Source organism: Vulpes lagopus, chromosome 6, assembly GCF_018345385.1.
Source record: "Vulpes lagopus strain Blue_001 chromosome 6, ASM1834538v1, whole genome shotgun sequence".
Classification (NCBI taxonomy): domain Eukaryota; kingdom Metazoa; phylum Chordata; class Mammalia; order Carnivora; family Canidae; genus Vulpes; species Vulpes lagopus.
The window spans coordinates 27,060,423-27,077,993 of NC_054829.1; the positions used below are offsets into that span (position 1 = coordinate 27,060,423).

The 17,571-nt window shown below is 48.6% G+C and overlaps 1 protein-coding gene across 5 annotated transcripts in view; it reads right to left on the bottom strand.

The window, feature by feature from the left end:
• Positions 1-3,749: 3,749 nt before the first annotated feature.
• DCAF4 (DDB1 and CUL4 associated factor 4) overlaps positions 3,750-17,571 on the bottom strand; it is a 29,546-nt gene continuing 15,724 nt past the window's right edge. For 3 of the 5 annotated variants that reach the window (XM_041759609.1, XM_041759610.1, XM_041759611.1), the window contains 9 exons: positions 17,215-17,317; positions 14,939-15,082; positions 13,993-14,042; positions 9,757-9,836; positions 8,417-8,515; positions 8,206-8,303; positions 6,914-7,087; positions 6,457-6,571; positions 3,750-4,819 (listed from right to left, as the gene is read on the bottom strand). In XM_041759609.1, the coding sequence (XP_041615543.1) occupies positions 4,626-4,819; positions 6,457-6,571; positions 6,914-7,087; positions 8,206-8,303; positions 8,417-8,515; positions 9,757-9,836; positions 13,993-14,042; positions 14,939-15,082; positions 17,215-17,317 (1,057 nt within the window). In that variant the 3' untranslated portion in view covers positions 3,750-4,625. Of the gene's footprint in view, positions 4,820-6,456; positions 6,572-6,913; positions 7,088-8,205; positions 8,304-8,416; positions 8,516-9,756; positions 9,837-13,992; positions 14,043-14,938; positions 15,083-17,214; positions 17,318-17,571 lie in introns of those variants that run through there. The other 2 variants (XM_041759612.1, XM_041759613.1) reach the window with 2 other exon arrangements.

Genomic DNA, 17,571 nt, shown 5'->3' on the forward strand with positions numbered 1-17,571 from the left:
GGGTGAGTGGTGTGTATGGTGGGGGCCCAGGTCAGACCTGGCCCTTTGTCTTGTCGTGTTGGGGGGCAGCCCTGAGCATGTGGGTCTGCCGGGCCACACAGGAATGATGTAGCAATATCTGCACTCCCTTCCTGCACTAGTCAGACCAGGAGAGGAAAGGAGGGGAACCAACCCTGTGTCAAAGTAATAGAAGGGTTCACTTTTCTTGCCCTACACATCCAGTCCCAGCCTCAACGAAGGGGGTGAAAACCAGCTAAACTCGGGATGCAAACAAAGGCTTAAATTATTGAACTGTCTTAATACACATTTCCACTTGATTAATCTTCTGAAACTGAACGTACAATCAGCCAGCACCTGGATGAAGAAACAGGACGTAAATGCAACCTCAGAGACTGCCCGCCCCCTGCCCCTCACCCAGAAAGCCACTAGCCTGACACCTTATTAGGCATAGATTAGTCCCCCTCCCCCCGCCCCCCTTTAGGGGCTGGCTGTAGAAAGGCTTTAATACATTTCTAGTTTGAGATGCCCGCCTGGTCCAGATGGAAGAGCATGCAGCTCTTGATCTCGGGGTTGTGAGTTTGAGTCCCATGTTGGGCATAGAGGTTACTTAAAAAATTTCTGGTTTGAAAGACTTGCTCCGAGGTGGAGATCACTGGTGAAGCGGTCTCAGAGCATTGACGGAAAGGCGTCAGCAGTGGCCAAGAACTAGCGGTCTCCCGAACAACCCTCTGCCTCCCTTGGGTCTCGCTCTGCCGGTTTGGCTTCCCATACGCAGGTGTCAGTTCTCTGCCAGGGACTACGCTGGGAGCTGACCATGGCTGATGTTCTCACAACCAAACTGGAAGGTAGGGAGTAGTAGTGTTCGTGTTTTACAGCTGGGGACGGTGGTTCAGAGAGGTTCAGAGCCTGGGGTCGCCTGGCCAAGGAGACTCGAAGCTGGGGTTTGGTTCCAGGTGGGCCTTCTGTGCTCCACCCTGCGTCACCTGGCCTGGCACTGCAAGGTAGAACTCTTCTTGCCTTCCTCCTCCTTGGGTTGTGAATTCTTTTGCATTTCCAGAAAAGACGCTGACCTTACGAAAAAAAGTGTGTATCAGGAGGACTTAGCTCTACACCTGCTCGTTTCCATTGGCCTCAGAAGTTCTCAAGATAAAGGAGATACTACTTCCCTTTAAAACCTCCCAGATGTCGGCTTAGAGATCAAGCTGATGTAGCCTGTGCGTTGGAGAGACCCGAAGATCACCCCGAGGCAGCGGCCCCGCAGCGGGCAGCCTGGAGAGGCAGCGACGGGCCGACATGGCACCCGTACACGGCAGGAAGGGGGAACGGAGTTCGGCCTGCAGTTGTTTTCAGATGGTTGTGGAAAATCCTGAGCAGGACAGATGTAGGGCTGACAGGTAAGTCGGGCTAACCTGGTCTCAGAGGACGCCTCTGGGGACCCCTCCAGGAGGGCCACCGAGGAGGCTGTCCGGGCCCTCCGGAGCACGTCAGGCTGGCTGAACGCTAAGGCGGCTACACAGCCAGGTGCGGAAGCAGAGGTTTACTTGTGGGCGGGCACTTCTGAGAAGCGGGGAGAACCAGGGCCACTGTCCGCTCAGCTCAGCCCGTTTGCGGGGCTCCAGGCAAGCCAACGCCAGGCCCCGTAGGGAGGGAGCTCATGTGAGCTCCATGCTGCTGTCCCATGGCCTGCTCAATCGCCACCTCTGGTTGTCACCTGGGACGGGGCAAAATTCCCTAATAGCCGTGCCAGTGGAAAATGCTTCATCCAGACTGTGGAACACACCGCTCTGGGGCACTGTGTCAGCGAGCACACAGACCAGAAGGCTGAACTTCTCCGCTATGTTTGACCACTTGTCATATAACCAGATGTCAGAAGTGATTGCTAACCGGAGATCAGAACAGATTTGCTGAGTTTAGAGGTTTGAAAGAACCACTCCCTCCTTTTTAAAAAAGCCTAGGGGAGGGGATCCCTGGGTGGCGCAGTGGTTTGGCGCCTGCCTTTGGCCCAGGGCGCGATCCTGGAGACCCGGGATCGAATCCCACATCGGGCTCCCGGTGCATGGAGCCTGCTTCTCTCTCTGCCTATGTCTCTGCCCCTCTCTCTCTCTGTGACTATCATAAATAAAAAAAAATTAAAAAAAAAAAGCCTAGGGGAAATCGAAAAGGATCCTTTGATGGCTGTAACTGGCTAACGAGGAACTTGGGCTGGGACACAGGTGTTTAGAGTTCAGAAGGCATGTCGAACTCCCCTGCCATTCTCCTGATGTCCCCACTGTGTGGTGAGAGCTCAGAATCAGACCCGGTAGTACCCACGGGCGCTCAGCTCCACAGGAAGTACAGAACCATGGGGAAAACTGTAGGAGATGGCCGATACCAGCAATTTAAAATTGCAGATCCTGTAATGAACTTTTGTATATTGTGATAACCCCAAACTTGTGGGGACAGAAGTGAGTGGATGTTAGGTTCATGGCTCAGCATTTTCATTTTTTTTTTTAAGATTTATTTATTCACGAGAGACAGTGACATAGAGTGACATAGGCAGAGGGAGAAGCAAGCTCCATGAGGGAGCCCAAGGTGGGACTTGATCCCAGGATCCCGGGATCCCACTCTGAGCCAAAGGCAGATGCTCAACCACTGAGCCACCCAGGTGCCCTGCGCCTCAGCATTTATGCTTGTGTTCCTGGGCAGGGACACGTCACCCAAGTGAATCTGAAAAACCCCGGAGTGACAGTGGCCACCTGGACCCTTCAGTCATGCAGATATTTTCTGAGACCTATGTGCACATCACTGTGCCAGGGCTGCAGATACAGGGACCAAATCTAAATGACTGAACACTTAAGAATCTTGGCAATTAGCAAACTTACCACCATGGAGGACCAGAAAAATTCATTTACCTGGTGATTGGATATCATGAATCCTTAGCATTTCGTGCTTACACTTGCACCAAGCCATGTCCTGACTTCTCCATAGCACTTACTGTGATAACACAAGGATCATCAGTGACTGGAGGCATGTGAGCAGCAGAGTACGTGGCCCCAAGTCCCAGCTCTGCTGACCAGTCTGTGGTCGGAGCCAAGTCAGTACCTTTGTGCGCAGCCTTCTCCAGCTGTAAAGTGATTCTGGTAATTTGTACGTTACTACTGCTGTGCCACCATTATGGGCTGTTACAAGGATCAAGTAAGATGGGAGAAAGTTCTTTATAAAATAGGAGGCACTAAAAATATGTAACATAGCTCATCTATCAGATAGCCAGTCTGCTCTTTTTTTTTTTTTTTTTGATTTGGTCCTCTGTACTAGAGTTCTGGCAGAAAACAGAATTACTACCACTCAAGGGTGTAATTGGGAGTTTAATTGGCGAAATTCCTGGGCTAGCAAGTGAGGTGCAGTTACTAGTAGATCTGAAGGGACAAATGGAAAGAAGGTGCTGGAACCTAGAGGGTGTGATGTTCCAACAGGAGCTGCAGCCTTGGGTGGAGGAACACAGCCACAGCCCGCCACATCCCAGTAGAGGGGGGTGGGGTGGGGAGTCCACTGCTGTTGTCCTTCCAGGTCAGCTTCTTGGGGTGTGCACAGAGCAGGCAGGGGGGCCTGGGTCTGGGGGCCAAGGTTAACGCTCTCTAGCAAAGCCACTACAGCTGGTCTGTATTACCCCTCACCCAAGATTTGAGTAGCTGTTATGCAGCTGGTTTCACTGCTGTAGTGAACAATCATCAATCATGATCTTCTGAATCGTTAACAGAAGCAATGCAACACACAGTTCTTTCTAGTTTATTGTTTGGTAGAAAGGCTCTTGAATGCTGTATAAACATCTCAAAGTGCTTCTAGATTACAGAAAGTCAAGGCCAATTTTCTTTGAGACGGGGCCCTGTAATCTGACATTCTAAATCACCATTATAGAAATAGGAGCTGTTGTACTTAGGAGCTGTTGTACTTAACATTCTGGAAGGTGCCTCCACAAAGTATGCTAGGACCTGTTTAAAACCTCAAGCATCTAGAAAGATCCATCTTTCCTTCCAATGCCTATGGATGGTGATAAAAGGAGAAAGTGAGGTCTGTGGATGTTGAATGAGTCTGAGAGGCTTTTTAATGACTGCAAAATCCAGCCTTCAATCTTTACCTCTAGAGACTGAGAAATGATTTCCCCACCTCCCTCCCTGTCTCCCCAGCTGGCTTTCTCCAGTCCACGTGCAGATCTTTTTGGGACCTAGGCAGTCACTGCACTACAGTCTCACCCAACCTCATCATTAGGCTTCTTGAAAGGGCTTTTGGTAAAAGAAACAGTTTTAGTTTAGTTACTGCCAATCTTTAGCCCTTAGAAAAAGTATTTTTTAAGGAAAAAAAAAAAGGGAGGGGAGACACAGACTATTCTAAGGAATTCAACAAGGAAATAAGTACCTTTTATGAAAAGGACTTTTGAGCTCTCTGAGCTCACAACTTAACTGAAATAACTTTACTGAAGTGTCTCCACATAAAACAGTACCTACTTCCTGACAGCTGGATGGATGGATCTGTGTACACAGAGTGTCTACTTAAAATGCCCTCACTGGAAACAGCAACTGTGGCAGAAGTATAGCTGCTCCTTACTTCTTAAGTCAAATCCACATCCCTCCAGGCTGTACCCTGTGGAATTAGGTGTAGGAGAAACAGTAAAGGTCCTGCTGGACAGCCATGAGCAGCCCTGGGGCTCCCCGGAAGCCCCCGAGCCGAGAAGAGAAGGCCACACTGGGGATGTCAGCCTTAGAGGTAGGATGTGGGGAGGGTATGGTTCTGAGCAGGCAGGCGTCATGGAAGCTCCAGATTCTCGTGTAGCAGTCCTGGCCCACTGGGAGAGAAAGAAGAGACACGGCAGGTTAGTGAGAGAACACACAGGAGCACTTGTATACACGTGGACCTAGCTTCTCATGATTCCTAAGACTAGACGGGACTCCACAGGAGCCAAAACACAAACCCAAATGGAAATGATTTCTGATAATATGTACTTCTTGAAAATCAAAGTTGCAGGTCTGGTGCTCTAGAATCACAACTAGTCAAGGTATTCCAAGTTGCAGGATGCACTGGCTGGCTGTGTGACACCTTGGCTGGTGCACCAGGCATCCTAAGAGGTGGGTGCTCTACTTCTCTTGCATCAAGGTCTATTCAAGGGGGAGCAACAGATTTCCTCTTTGTAAAAGAGTAACCAGGAAGATCTCTTCACTGCAAAATATCCTGGGGACAAACCAGGTGACAACTGTCACCAGAGCTGTTTCTGGTTTAATGGCTCAGTTCCTAAGACCAGCTAAGTCTTCAGGGCTCACAGCTGTGAGGAACGTGGCACCAAACAACCATTGTCTGCAGGAGCCCCGACACGCTACTGGAGACCTTCTGAGGAAGGTCTTAGGGTCTCACGGACTTGGCCACTGGAGAGGCTATGCGGCCACCGGCACTCCCTCGGCATGGCTCAGGCTGTGCGGCTCGCAGAGGACTGCACTAGTCCACCACCCATGCCTGCCTCTCCATGGGGCTCCTCTCTTTCCTGTTATTCAGAGCACAGCAGCTCTTCTGGGATGGAAACTAGGCTTAAACAGGAAGCTAACTGCTGCTGGGGGTGGAGAGTAGTAAACAAGCCTGAGAAAGTTCTAACAAAGTGATGCTTCTTTGGCACAAAAAAAGATTCATGGAGAATAAGTACATTCTGTAGGCATATCTGCACATCTGAGGACATGTCAAGACTAAGAATATATTCCTTAATGTCAAGGGCTTATTTCTTTCATGTGTCAAACCAAACCACCAAACTTTCATGATATCGGAGCATTCTGTCCTCCCAGAAACAGCAAAATCTGTGATCGACCTGTAGCTCTTCAAAGGAATTTTTGATTTATTCATTTATGAGACACACACAGAAAGAGGCAGAGACACAGGCAGAGGGAGAAGTGGGCCCCATCCCAGGACCCCTGGAGCACGACCCGAGCCAAAGGCGGACGCCCAACCCCTGAGCCACTCCGGCATCCCATCTTCCCAGGGAATTTAGTGGCTCAATACTTCTGCTCTATTCTGCAATACGGATCCTCAGGGACGGTGTCAAGGGGATCAGGACCAGTTCTGTTACAATGACCTTAACTTCTTTTCTCAGCATGCTCTGCTGGAAAGTGAGCACAAAGAACAGGGAAGCCCACGCTGTTGAACAGGATGGGATAAGGGCCACACTGAATGCAGACCAGGTGAACACCCAGGCCTCCCAAGCTGCTGCGTTTTGTTGCACGTAGCTTGCCTGTTACTGAGGTGATGTTCTCCTACTCACGTGAGGACAAAGGGCTGTTCCAACTGGTGGGTGTTTAACTGCTGCTCAATAACATCCTCTTCTATGTCCCACCTAGTCTCTCCAACAGTCCACAGTCCCATGTACTCAGTTCTCATGTGGAGTAGTTTCTCCCTCTGCCATTTTATCTGATGGGACAGAAAGAGCTCCCCTTCCCCAGGTACCTGCTACCACGATTCCTTCTTCCTCGTGCACATGCAGGGGCAGGTAGGCATACTCGTTCACATGACCTTCATACTGTCTTATACACTTAGTGGTCCTCAGGTCCCACAGCTTGATCTGTGGAAAGCACAAGAGGCCATTAGATAGTGAACCCAGGCAGGGCAAGGTGGTCTCCAAACACCTCTCAGTTAGGGGAATCTAAGTTTCAAAAGCACCAAAACCAGTTTTGTGTTTGTCTAGACCAGGCTGGGTTCCCAGTGGGCAGCAAAGCAGCTGCCCTTCAACTTGGTCTCTCCCCAGCTACCACCTGGCAGAAGAGTCTTTATCTTTTAAAAGATTTTATTGTAATGTAATCTCTGCACCCAACCTAGGGCTTGATCAAGAGTTGCATGCTCCTCTGAATAAGCCAGCCAAGCGCCCCAACAAGAGGGTCTTTTCTGAAGAGCCAGGAACTCCTACCGTTCCTGCCATGTCGGATGCCATCAGGTTTTGCTCTTCTTGCAGGATCTGCACAGAGGTCACTGCTGAGTCATGGAATAGGCGGGTGGCCTTCCAGCCCTTGCCCTGATTTCGGCAACGCAGATCTATGGCAAAGATCTCCCCAGAACGACAGCCATTAAACAGCAAAGGAGCCTATGGAAAGAGGGACTGTTTGGTACCACCTCCTCTTAAGGCTGGGAGGGTTGTGCCCTCCAGACACAATCCCTGCCTTGTTTCCCCTCTCCTAGCCCCTAGGTTACAGGTTGTAGGCGATGGTGTGGCCAGGGTTTGACAGAAACAGATGGTGCAGAGAGACAAATATCACTCAGGGTTTGAACCTCGGTGTAGCTGGAAGGGTTCCTTATGAAAAGGTAAAAGAACCGGACCCTTTGTGTCTTCCAGCATCCTCCCTGCTGGCTGCATTGGCCCCTTAGGCCTCAAACACTGTGCTGCTCAAGTGATGGTGGCTTATGTCCACCAAGGTCCCTTGTCAGAAGCCAGGGGGAGGAGAATGGAGTAGGAGGGATCAGAGATGCAGGGAAGGCTTGTAGTCCCAAATGGGGCAGACGGCTGAAGAAACCTGAATGACACACTCTGTGCTTACTGCAGAAATGAGCTTGGTACACTCCCTCCTCCACACTTTTAAAGAAGGTGGCATTTTCAATGGATAAGTCTCTGAAATGTAGTATTGACTAGAATTTTGATTTAAAAAATTTAAAATATATAATTTGAAAACTATGAAGCTAGTAAGTGTTCAGAATGGAGATTTAATTTATACATTAAAAAAATTAAAAAAAAAAAAAAAAAAGAAATTTCGGGCAGCCCGGGTGGCTCAGCCCAGGGCCTGATCCTGGGGACCAGGATCAAGTCCCACGTCAGGCTCCCTGCATGGAGCCTGCTTCTCCCTCTGCCTGTGTCTCTGCCTCTCTCTCTCTCTCGCTCTCTCTCTCTGTGTGTGTGTCATGAATAAGTAAATAAAATCTTTAAAAAAAGTTTTTTTTTGTCCTTCTGGCTAATCCAAGTGCTCAAGAACTAACAATTCATTTAAATAGAAGTTGTTTAAACGAGTTTAGCCAGGCCTTTCTAAATCAGCCATTTTCATCCAGTACATATATAATCACCAAATAACCTGCTAATCCTTTCTAATGTCCTTTCCCCCCCAAAAAATGAGAAGTGACCAGATGCCACAGAGGAATCCAGTTTCGATACAGCAAAATTTCCACCCTTGGGAAACTACATTGTCCACCCCCACCCTCATCTAACCAACCAACCATGAGGGCAAACTGCTGGGCCAAGACATCACTGCTGGTTCCAAAGGACTGCCGGTGTCCCGTCACCACGTTGGTCACTAGGACCCGCCGAGACAAGCCTGACAGAGACAGATGGTGCAGAGAGACAAATATCACTCATGGTCTTGAAACAGGAGTTTCAAGTTTGTGAAGGTCTGTCTTCTGGGGACCCGTGGGAGCAGCTGTGGCTCACCTGTACTGAAGCAGTTGTTTGCCTGAATGTTCAGGGACCATGCACAGGACCAGGCGCCAGGGATCCGGAAGCTGCAGAGCATGCCAGGCCGGTCTCCTGCTGAGCGCAATGGTGAATATAAAAGATGGCTGCTCTTGAGGACACCTTCCCTTCGGGCTGCCAGCCCGGTGACCACTGATGTGGGAAACCTCCAGGAATGGATGCTCAGAGATCTACACCTTGGCCCACTCTGGGTTTTATATGGTAACAAGGAAGAGACACAGCTGGGGTACCTGGCTCAAAATGGGTCATTCTGAGAATGAGCACATAAATCTTTCCTGACTTCCCAGCATTAGTGTTGGAACTACTAACTGCCAGCAGGGAGGCCAGGTTGTGATTCTTTACAAGAGGGTTTTAATCCCACATCACACTATTAGATGTGTGACCTCAAGCAAAACATTTTTAAAATAAGCCTTTTAATTAATAATAAAGGGCATACCCCCCAAATATATAGTGCAATGAGTTATAAGTAAATGTAGCCATGTAACCACCACTCGGGTTAGGCAGAACATGCCAGTACTCTGATAATGCTCATAACACTCTTCCCTAGAGGGAACCACTATCCTGACTTATGACACCACAGGTCAGTTCTGTAAGGCAGGTTCTGAACCTCTATGCCTCAGTTTCCCCATCTATAAAAATGGTGGCAACCCATACTCCTGCCATATGCTTACTGCACGATGAAACATCAGGCACGAGGCTGAGTATGCATCATCTCACTTAATTCTCTACGTGACCCAATGGGGTAGGTGTTCTCTTCACATAAGGTAAGCAATCTGTTCAAGTTGGTAAGGGGTAAAGAGCCAGGATTCGTGCCACGTCTGCCTGAAGGCCTGTACTCTTAAGAGGCCTGGCCCTTGTCTAATGGATCCTAATTCTCTGAGAGACTGAAAACTTAACACCTGGAATGCTGCCAGGAAGAAGTCCGACTGCCTCCCTGCACATAGAATCCAAGCGTCCCCAGCAGCATCCACCAGGCTTTTCTGTGTGATCTGTATGGGCAGCCCAAATAAATATTTTGATCTCTTGCACTGGTTACAAACACTAACTTTCCTGGCTGCTGAATTGACCTCAAAGAAGGGGTAGGTAAAGATGTACGTACAAATCCTGGGTCAGATTTAAAGAATTCTCCTACAAGTGCTTCTGCAGACTGACTTGGACTTGCACAGCCTGTGGTTCCCAGCCCCCCTGCCTCTGCCTTCTCCATGGGGTATACACTATCATGGGCTGCAGCTCCTGGGAGGCGGGGACTGAGACCTCCCTCAGAGCACCTTCTCATCCAAAGGGAAAGGACCTGGTACCTGGATGACTACTGACGAACAGCGATGCTGGGAGCAGGGTGGCACAGCCTGGAGTCTCTGCGATTCCCATGAGGCAGAGCCTGGAAAAGCTGTTAAGGATAGTCAAGTACAAGGCTGTCCTTCGGGAAGAGAATGGGCATTAGTACCCTTCAAGAAACTAACACCATGAGCCAGAGTCAATACATTTACATGTTCCATATTTAGTTTCAGATTAAAAAAAAAATTTGACAGCAGCGAGCACGCATAAGCGGGGGGGGGGGGGGGGGACGGGACAGCAAGGAGCGGGGGAGAGCAGGGAGCTTGACGTGGGGCTTGATTCCAAGATCCTGAGATCATGACTTGGGCCGAATGCAGAAGTTTAAGCAACTGAGCCACCCAGGCGCCCCTAGTTTCGGGTTTTTTTTAAAGGAAAAAAAGGCCATAGACAGTTCAGTGTCTCCCTGACCCCTCCCCAGTCCAATTCCTCCCTCTTCCCTACCCAGTATCACATTCTAAAACTGGTCTGAGTTCTGGGCCATGCTCTATTCTTTCCACAGAGCATCTTCTACAACTGTTCCATCTCCACTGTCTCCTAGATTCATCTGTGTTGATGTTTGTAGCTCTAGTCTCTTCACCTTCCCAGTGGAGCACATCTTTGAACAAACATACAATTCATCTGACTCATCTGCTGATGGGCACTTACACTGTTGTGAGTTTTTTCGTTCTGCTGCTGGAATGAGCATCCCCCTCCTGTTTCTCCGTCTCATACTCCATGTGGGGGAGGCTGCTTTAAGGCATTGTTTTCTTGTACCCATGGTATGAGTTTTGTTTTATGCTGCTACATGCCACTTACATACAAAAGTTTCATAAAATATTCACCTTTACTGAATATGAGACTCATAACTTTCTAGTCTACTGCATTAAAAGAATGCTTTCAAAATGATGTTGCGACCCATGGATGGAGGTCATGACGTGCAGTCTGGAAACAGGCACCAGTGTCCACATCTGGTGTGGGACCGTGGGGTGGGAAGGTATGTGCACCTTCATCCTTTTTTTTTTTTTTTTTAAATTTTTTATTTATTTATGATAGTCACAGAGAGAGAGAGAGAGGCAGAGACACAGGCAGAGGGAGAAGCAGGCTCCATGCACCGGGAGCCTGACGTGGGATTCGATCCCGGGTCTCCAGGATCGCGCCCTGGGCCAAAGGCAGGCGCCAAACCGCTGCGCCACCCAGGGATCCCCATGTGCACCTTCATCCTAAAGGGGTTTTATGATTTTCTTACCCCAGCAGTCTTCCCCATTTGCCAAAACTGGGTGTTATCAGACTTAAGATTTATGCTCATCTAAATGGCTATAAATGAACATATCATTTTAACTTTAGTTTCCTGGACTAGAACTGGGTGTGCTGATGCATCGGATCAGTCACTTGGGTTTCCTTTACTTTGAACCACCTCCATCTGTACCTTGCCCATGTGTCTATCGGATTGGATTGTCTTTGACTGACCTGCTCCCTCTCCCTTCACCTCAGAGGAGTTTGTGTTTCTTCTACTTCCTTGCCTTCCCTTCCCTCTTCAGCACTGAAACCTAGGTCTGACACTAATGTCCCAGTGAAATATCCTCCCTGAGGTTTCCAACAGACTCTGTTTCTCATGTGGATCTTTCCAGTCCTGCCTGTGGTCATGTGGCACCGTTTGTAACGACACAGTGGTGGCCTCCACGACCACCTTCTAGCAGGCCCTGCTTGGACTTTCTCTAATTACCTATACTTCATGGCCTAGATCCTAAGTCTCTCCGACTGGTGCCTCTCCTCCACCCTTGCTCATCCACCACACCCTCTTCCCTGCCCGCAGTCTTGCAGCAGCCCTCTGCCTGAGGTCCCACCCCTGCCCACCTCTCCTAAGGTACACCTCCAGCACCACAATCCTCCAGAACATCCCAGCAGCAGGGGCCCCACCTTGCCAGAGACATCAGATACCAGACCACTTACCGCTGTCCCATGTGCCAAGCTCCCCTCTGCCTCTTCCTTCTGCTGGAAGCTCTGTCTCCTCCAGGAAGGCCACCCCAATTTCTCCATCCTGCTAGCATCCACCTGCCACACAGAGACTGAACGCCTGCTGCACTGCCCTCTCTAGCACTTGCACAGGGATTGCATCTGTTTAATAGATTTTGGTAGAACAAACACACACACCCTCACTGAAAACACATGCAAAGCAATCAGGCAAAATCCCTGATTGTCTGAATGTGTGATGTGTGCATGTCATGCTGCCTTGGGCAGTAGGCCCTTGTTAAGTATTTCCAGTAGGGAGACTGCTGAAGCTATAAATGATAATCCCGCAGCTGGGCAGCCAAAGTCTTTCCTAAAGAAACCTCTTTTGTTTCTGGGTTTGGAAGGCAAGGATGTGTGGAGGGGATCCCTACCCAGGTGCACTTTTAGTTACCAGGACTCAGATCTAGATTATCCCAAACTTGGTGTGATACTAATGAGGCCATTACCAGATTTGGTCACTTCAGAGGCCACAGGTGTTGGAAAGTCCAGGAAGGGCAGCTTCAAGCCTAACCTTTCCCCATTCTGTAGGGGAAATGCAGAGGACTGGGCTCAACAAACTGACATTTTGGTAAAGGGAGAAGTTCCATGACCTTCAGCAGAAGCAGCAGGAGCACAGAAGCCTGGAGATTACCTGAAATGACCACCAGAGGGCAAGCGGATGATAAAGTTATACACCACGCTCTTTAAACCCACTTACATGGGGATCCCTGGGTGGTGCTGCGGTTTAGCGCCTGCCTTTGGCCCAGGGCGTGATCATGGAGACCTGGGATCGAATCCCACGTCGGGCTCCCGGGGCATGGAGCCTGCTTCTCCCTCATGGAGCCTGCTTCTTCCTCTGCCTATGTCTCTGCCTCTCTCTGTGTGACTATCATAAATAAATATAAATTAAAAAAAAATAAACCCACTTACATGGATTTTTATCTTCTCCTTAGCATAAGGAGAAAACCTGGCGAAATGTCATCCTGTTTTAAGATCAGAAATCAGAGCAAGGTTCTTGTTTTCTGTCCTTTAAGACCTGGTCTCTTCTGTCCTCTGGGAACATCATCACAGTAACAAATGGTCTTATCCTCCTACAGAATCCCACGACATGAAAGCCACATAAATTTTCAATTTACAAACCGCACAGTTTATAACCAGAGCTCTGATGTACCATAGGCTTTTAAAAAGAGTGCTATAGGACAAATTCAAAACCCCCAACAGGTTCTGATTCAGCCATCATGTGTTGAGGACCTACATGATGTGTCAAGCACAGTGCTAAGTGCATTCATAGACATTAACTAATGTTAGCCCTGTGACAACTCGTGAAGTAGGCACTAGGTATGAGTGGTTACAGGGTTTTAAGAATTCATTTATTATGAAAATGAATCAAAGATAAGACTCATGAACATGTGGCTTTGGGTCAAACAATACTAGTCCCAGAAGCATAGGACAGACAGTTTTCTTGTCCATCATCAACAGCCCCCAGGGATTCCAGAGGGAGGGTCCAACCAGCCTGACACTATACTCCTGTGCTCTTAGTAAAAGAGTCCTGATTGTTCTCTGAGATGGCAGAGACTAGACTGGAGAGTGTTCTAAAGAAAGCTGTCTCTGGGGGTGCCTGGGTAGCTAGTTTAAGCGTCTGCCTTCAGCTCAAGTCATGATCCCAAGGATCAATGACTTAGCCCCTTGTTGGGCTCCCTGCTCAGCAGGGAGTCTGCTTCTTCCTTTTCCTCTGCCCTTCTCATGCTCATTCTTGCTCTTGTTCTCACTCTCAAATTAAAGCAACAACAAAAAGGCACTGTCTCTGGCAGGGATCCTAGGCAGAGAGTCCACACACCCAGGGTCCAATGTCGAAGGATGCTTTACTGATGCCTGCCTTTGGTCTCTCCACTGCCAGAGGTCCAGCCCACCCTCAAACCACTGCAGCTCTGAGCTCCTCCTCCTTCACCTCAGGAGGCTGTGGGGTTCCTGTTGCTAAGGCTTTCCTGTCCCTAACTGTGTCTGGCATAAAGTGACATAAATGTCACCCTGGGAACCCCGCTACTTCTCTGTGCTCCACAGCAATCCTGTTTGCCACTCAGCTGCACTATTCTTTCCTCAAAGGTGAGACATGTGTACAAAATGGTGCAGACTTCTGACCACTAAGATGCTGCCTCACAAACCCCACAGACGCCCAGCTCCACACTAGGCCATGGCCTGTCCACCAAACCTCTTCCTCTAACAAAAGATACAGAATGTGGGAATCCAGGTGATTCAGTGAGGCCCAGCACACAGAGTTCACCTGGTGAAGAAGAACACAGTGAGAAGGAAAGATTGGTTTGACTGCCAGCTCACGGAGAAAGAGAAATGCTTTCCTATGGAATAACTAGTGGGGATACAGACATGGTATTTCTTTCTTCACTCTCACTCCTAGAGGGGTTGGAACAAGCATCAGAACAGGGAAGTTCCCTGCTCCACCATGCAGGGCCTGAAGAGGAATAGGAAGTAACCCTTACACTTTGGTCCTCTGCCATCAGCATGGACCTCACAGTGAGAATTCTGCTACTCTCTCTGGTGTAGGGATGGCTTCTTTGCAATAGCTGGAAACAAACCTAACTCTGAAAGGCATACTGTATCTCACTTCACTCAGAAACCATTTTCACCTTGTGTCCATCTTGTGGTCCATGTTCCCAATGAACAGAATGGTGCCACTTCTTACACAGTCATCACCCAGGGGAATTTAATATTAACACACCCTGGACAGGAGGCTGTGTTAAATTTATGTAACTTCTGTATAGGCCATGGACTGGCTGAGTGACTGATGCACAAGAAAACTGTCCACCCAAACTAGCATAGCCCACTGCCCAGGAACTTTGTGCTTGGCAAGGGCTCCTTTGGATCACCTTTATCCTCCTGGGAGGTCTGCACAACCAGTTAGAGAAGCCTTTCAAGCCTAAAGAAGTTTCACGCCTTCTCTCAATTGTTGACCAGATTTCCCTTCCAAGATAAGACACTCAAGGCCCTTTTCTTCCCCTATGGGTTCTCAAGATCTCTGACTCCATTCTCCCTTGGGAGGATAGGTACTCAAGCCCTACCTTCTCCATAAAGTTCTCTCCTCTCCTCTGAACTGGGCCAACTACAGCAGGGCCCCTGGATCAAAGGCAATGGCAAGGCTAATTAATGGGAAAGACAACATACCTTCCGGTTGGTGAAGTACAGGTTTTCATGCATATGCACCTTGAGTGAGGGGGTCTTCAGGCCTCGCAGGCTGATGATGCCGTACTTGGAGCCTCCAACTTTTACGTCATTCACTGTGAAGAGTCGATCACTGTTGGTATCTGCCTGGAGGGGAAAAGAGACTGCAGGTCACCTCCCTGGCTGAGCCGAACGAACTGCCCAAGATCATCTGCCTATCTCTTTCAGATCCCACGCTCTGTGCACTTCTACCTGGTGAGGAACTGCCCAAGATCATCTGCCTATCTCTTTCAGATCCCACGCTCTGTGCACTTCTACCTGGTGAGCGCTCCCACCCAAGAGGAAGCATAAAAGTAACCTAACTTGCCCCTACTCAGCCCAGCTGTCACTGGGCAAGACTGATAGGTATCTGGTCTCACAATCCAGAAGCAGGGATAACAGCAGTGAGGGGGCACCGTCAAGAAGTCTGAGGTCCACACAGTTGACTCCACTCAGAACTGGGTGTGAAAAGAGTTCTAGGGTCCACCCATGCGAAATGTTTAGATGAGCCACATGGTGACATATAGCCATCATGAACAGTACACATAATGTGGAAAATGCTAGTTATACCTCTGTGAAGGAGTAAAAGGAGGATACAAAATTGGATTCCTGGGATGCCTGAGTGGCTCAGCAGTTAAGCATCTGCCTTTGGCTTGGGGCATGATCGTGGAGTCCCAGGATCGAGTCTGCATCGGGCTCCCTGCATGGAACCTGCTTCTCTCTCTGCCTATGTCTCTGCCTCTCTTTCTCTAGATCTCTCATAAATAAATAAAATCTTTAAAAACAAAACAAACACCAAAACTGGATTCCTATTTTATAGGTGCTTTTCTCCAAAAAAAAAAAAAAAAAAAAAAAAAAGTCTACTGCACTGAAAAAATATTTACAATAGAAAAAATCGCACTGGGATATGAATTATTTTTTTTCTCACTTAAAAAACATGGCTAAAAATTCAAAATAAAAACCCTATATATTTATGTGTTTTATATATATTTATAAATATACATACATGAGTTTGGATGCTGGTGAAAATGTATTCACTTTTCAAGTTTACTTGGAAAGCACGTTTCCTGAAGAATCATTACAGTGACTAGAATCAGATCTGAAAAACTGATCTTTGGTGGCAAAGCTCCCTTCCCAACACTCTGGTCCACAGAGCCAGCTAATCATCTAGAACTGTATGTGCCAGTGCAGGGCCTGTGTGAGATGAAGCATGAGGACTGATAGCTTAGGTCACACTAAGCAGCCAGCACGTGCATCCCCACCCAGTTTTACTGAAGAACCCCAGGGAAGGAGCTTCTGAGGGGAATGAACTGCAAGAAAATTTTCTACTGATTCAAGTAAATTGTACTCCCAAACCCATAGTGGAGTAAGAGCCACAGGAGAGAATGTGGGTCCTGGAATACCCTTTATATAAGGACTCTCCTGGGGCAAGACCTCCAGGGTCAGCTCTGTGGCTTCAGATTCCAGTCCTGTCAGCAGTTCACCAGACTGAGCCTTTCCATCTTGTATCCTCTCATTCTCCTCAGCTTTCCCCCAGCCTCCAGGAAGGACAGGGTTTGCAGGGCAGGTCATGGTCTCCTGTGGCCTCAAGCTTCTAGTCTCACTCAGCAGACCCTTGGGTCCTCTGTCAACATTTCTCTGAACTCTGGATTCAAGCAGTTGGCTCTGGCTTTTAGCCTTGGCTTCCAGCTCTAGGTCTAACCTAAAGCAGTAAGACTCTGCTCCCTATAAATGACATGATAACAGAGTGCTAGATGTGCAGGCCTAGGAGTACAGGCCTGCAGGCCCCAGCCACTTAGGTCAGAGCCAGCAAGCAAGGGAATTAACACAGTTGCTACTGAAGGACACTGGAACTTCAGATTTGGCCACTAGATAATGCCCCAATATAGGAAAGATTAGAAGCCCTTGGTCCACTGTGTACCTTTTAGTTTGTGCCCAACATACCCAAGGGAAAATTACTTTGTGATAGTTCCCAGTGTGTGGTGGGCCCAGACTCTCAGATTAATAGACAGAGCTATAGTGGGGGTAAGGATGGTCAGCATGCCTTGCCCTGTCAGCTCAGCACCTGCCAGCAGGTAGTCCAGGCACATGCTAGGACTGTAAAGCCAAGAGGACACTACAAGCTTTCATGGCACTGGCTTCCACATAGCTAGGCTTGATAAAAGCCAATGTTAAGCCACATAGTGTCAGGGGATAAAAGCTATACCTCTGGCACCCATAGGGAGCTCCCTCCCACTCACCAGTATGAGGTTAAATCGGTCGCTTGCCAAAGCGGAGGGATCCGAGCTCTGAATCTGGACCTTTTTCCTCTGCATGCAGCTCACTCGCAGCTCATGAGCTAAACTGCAGAGGGAAAGAGGGGCAAGGAGGGTATGGATGCTGTACCTAGATATCCAGAGGCTCTCTGGTCTGGCTCACACCCTAGAGACCACCTCCCTTAGTCAACTGTCTCACATCCCAAGTAATTATCAGCAATGGAGTTGAGCAGGATCCCACATAATCTCAATTATAGAACTCTTAGGAAAACTAAGGCCAAGAAATGGGTGGCCCATTCACAGGGTCAAAGAAAGTTAGAACTAGACCAATTTGGTTTTGGA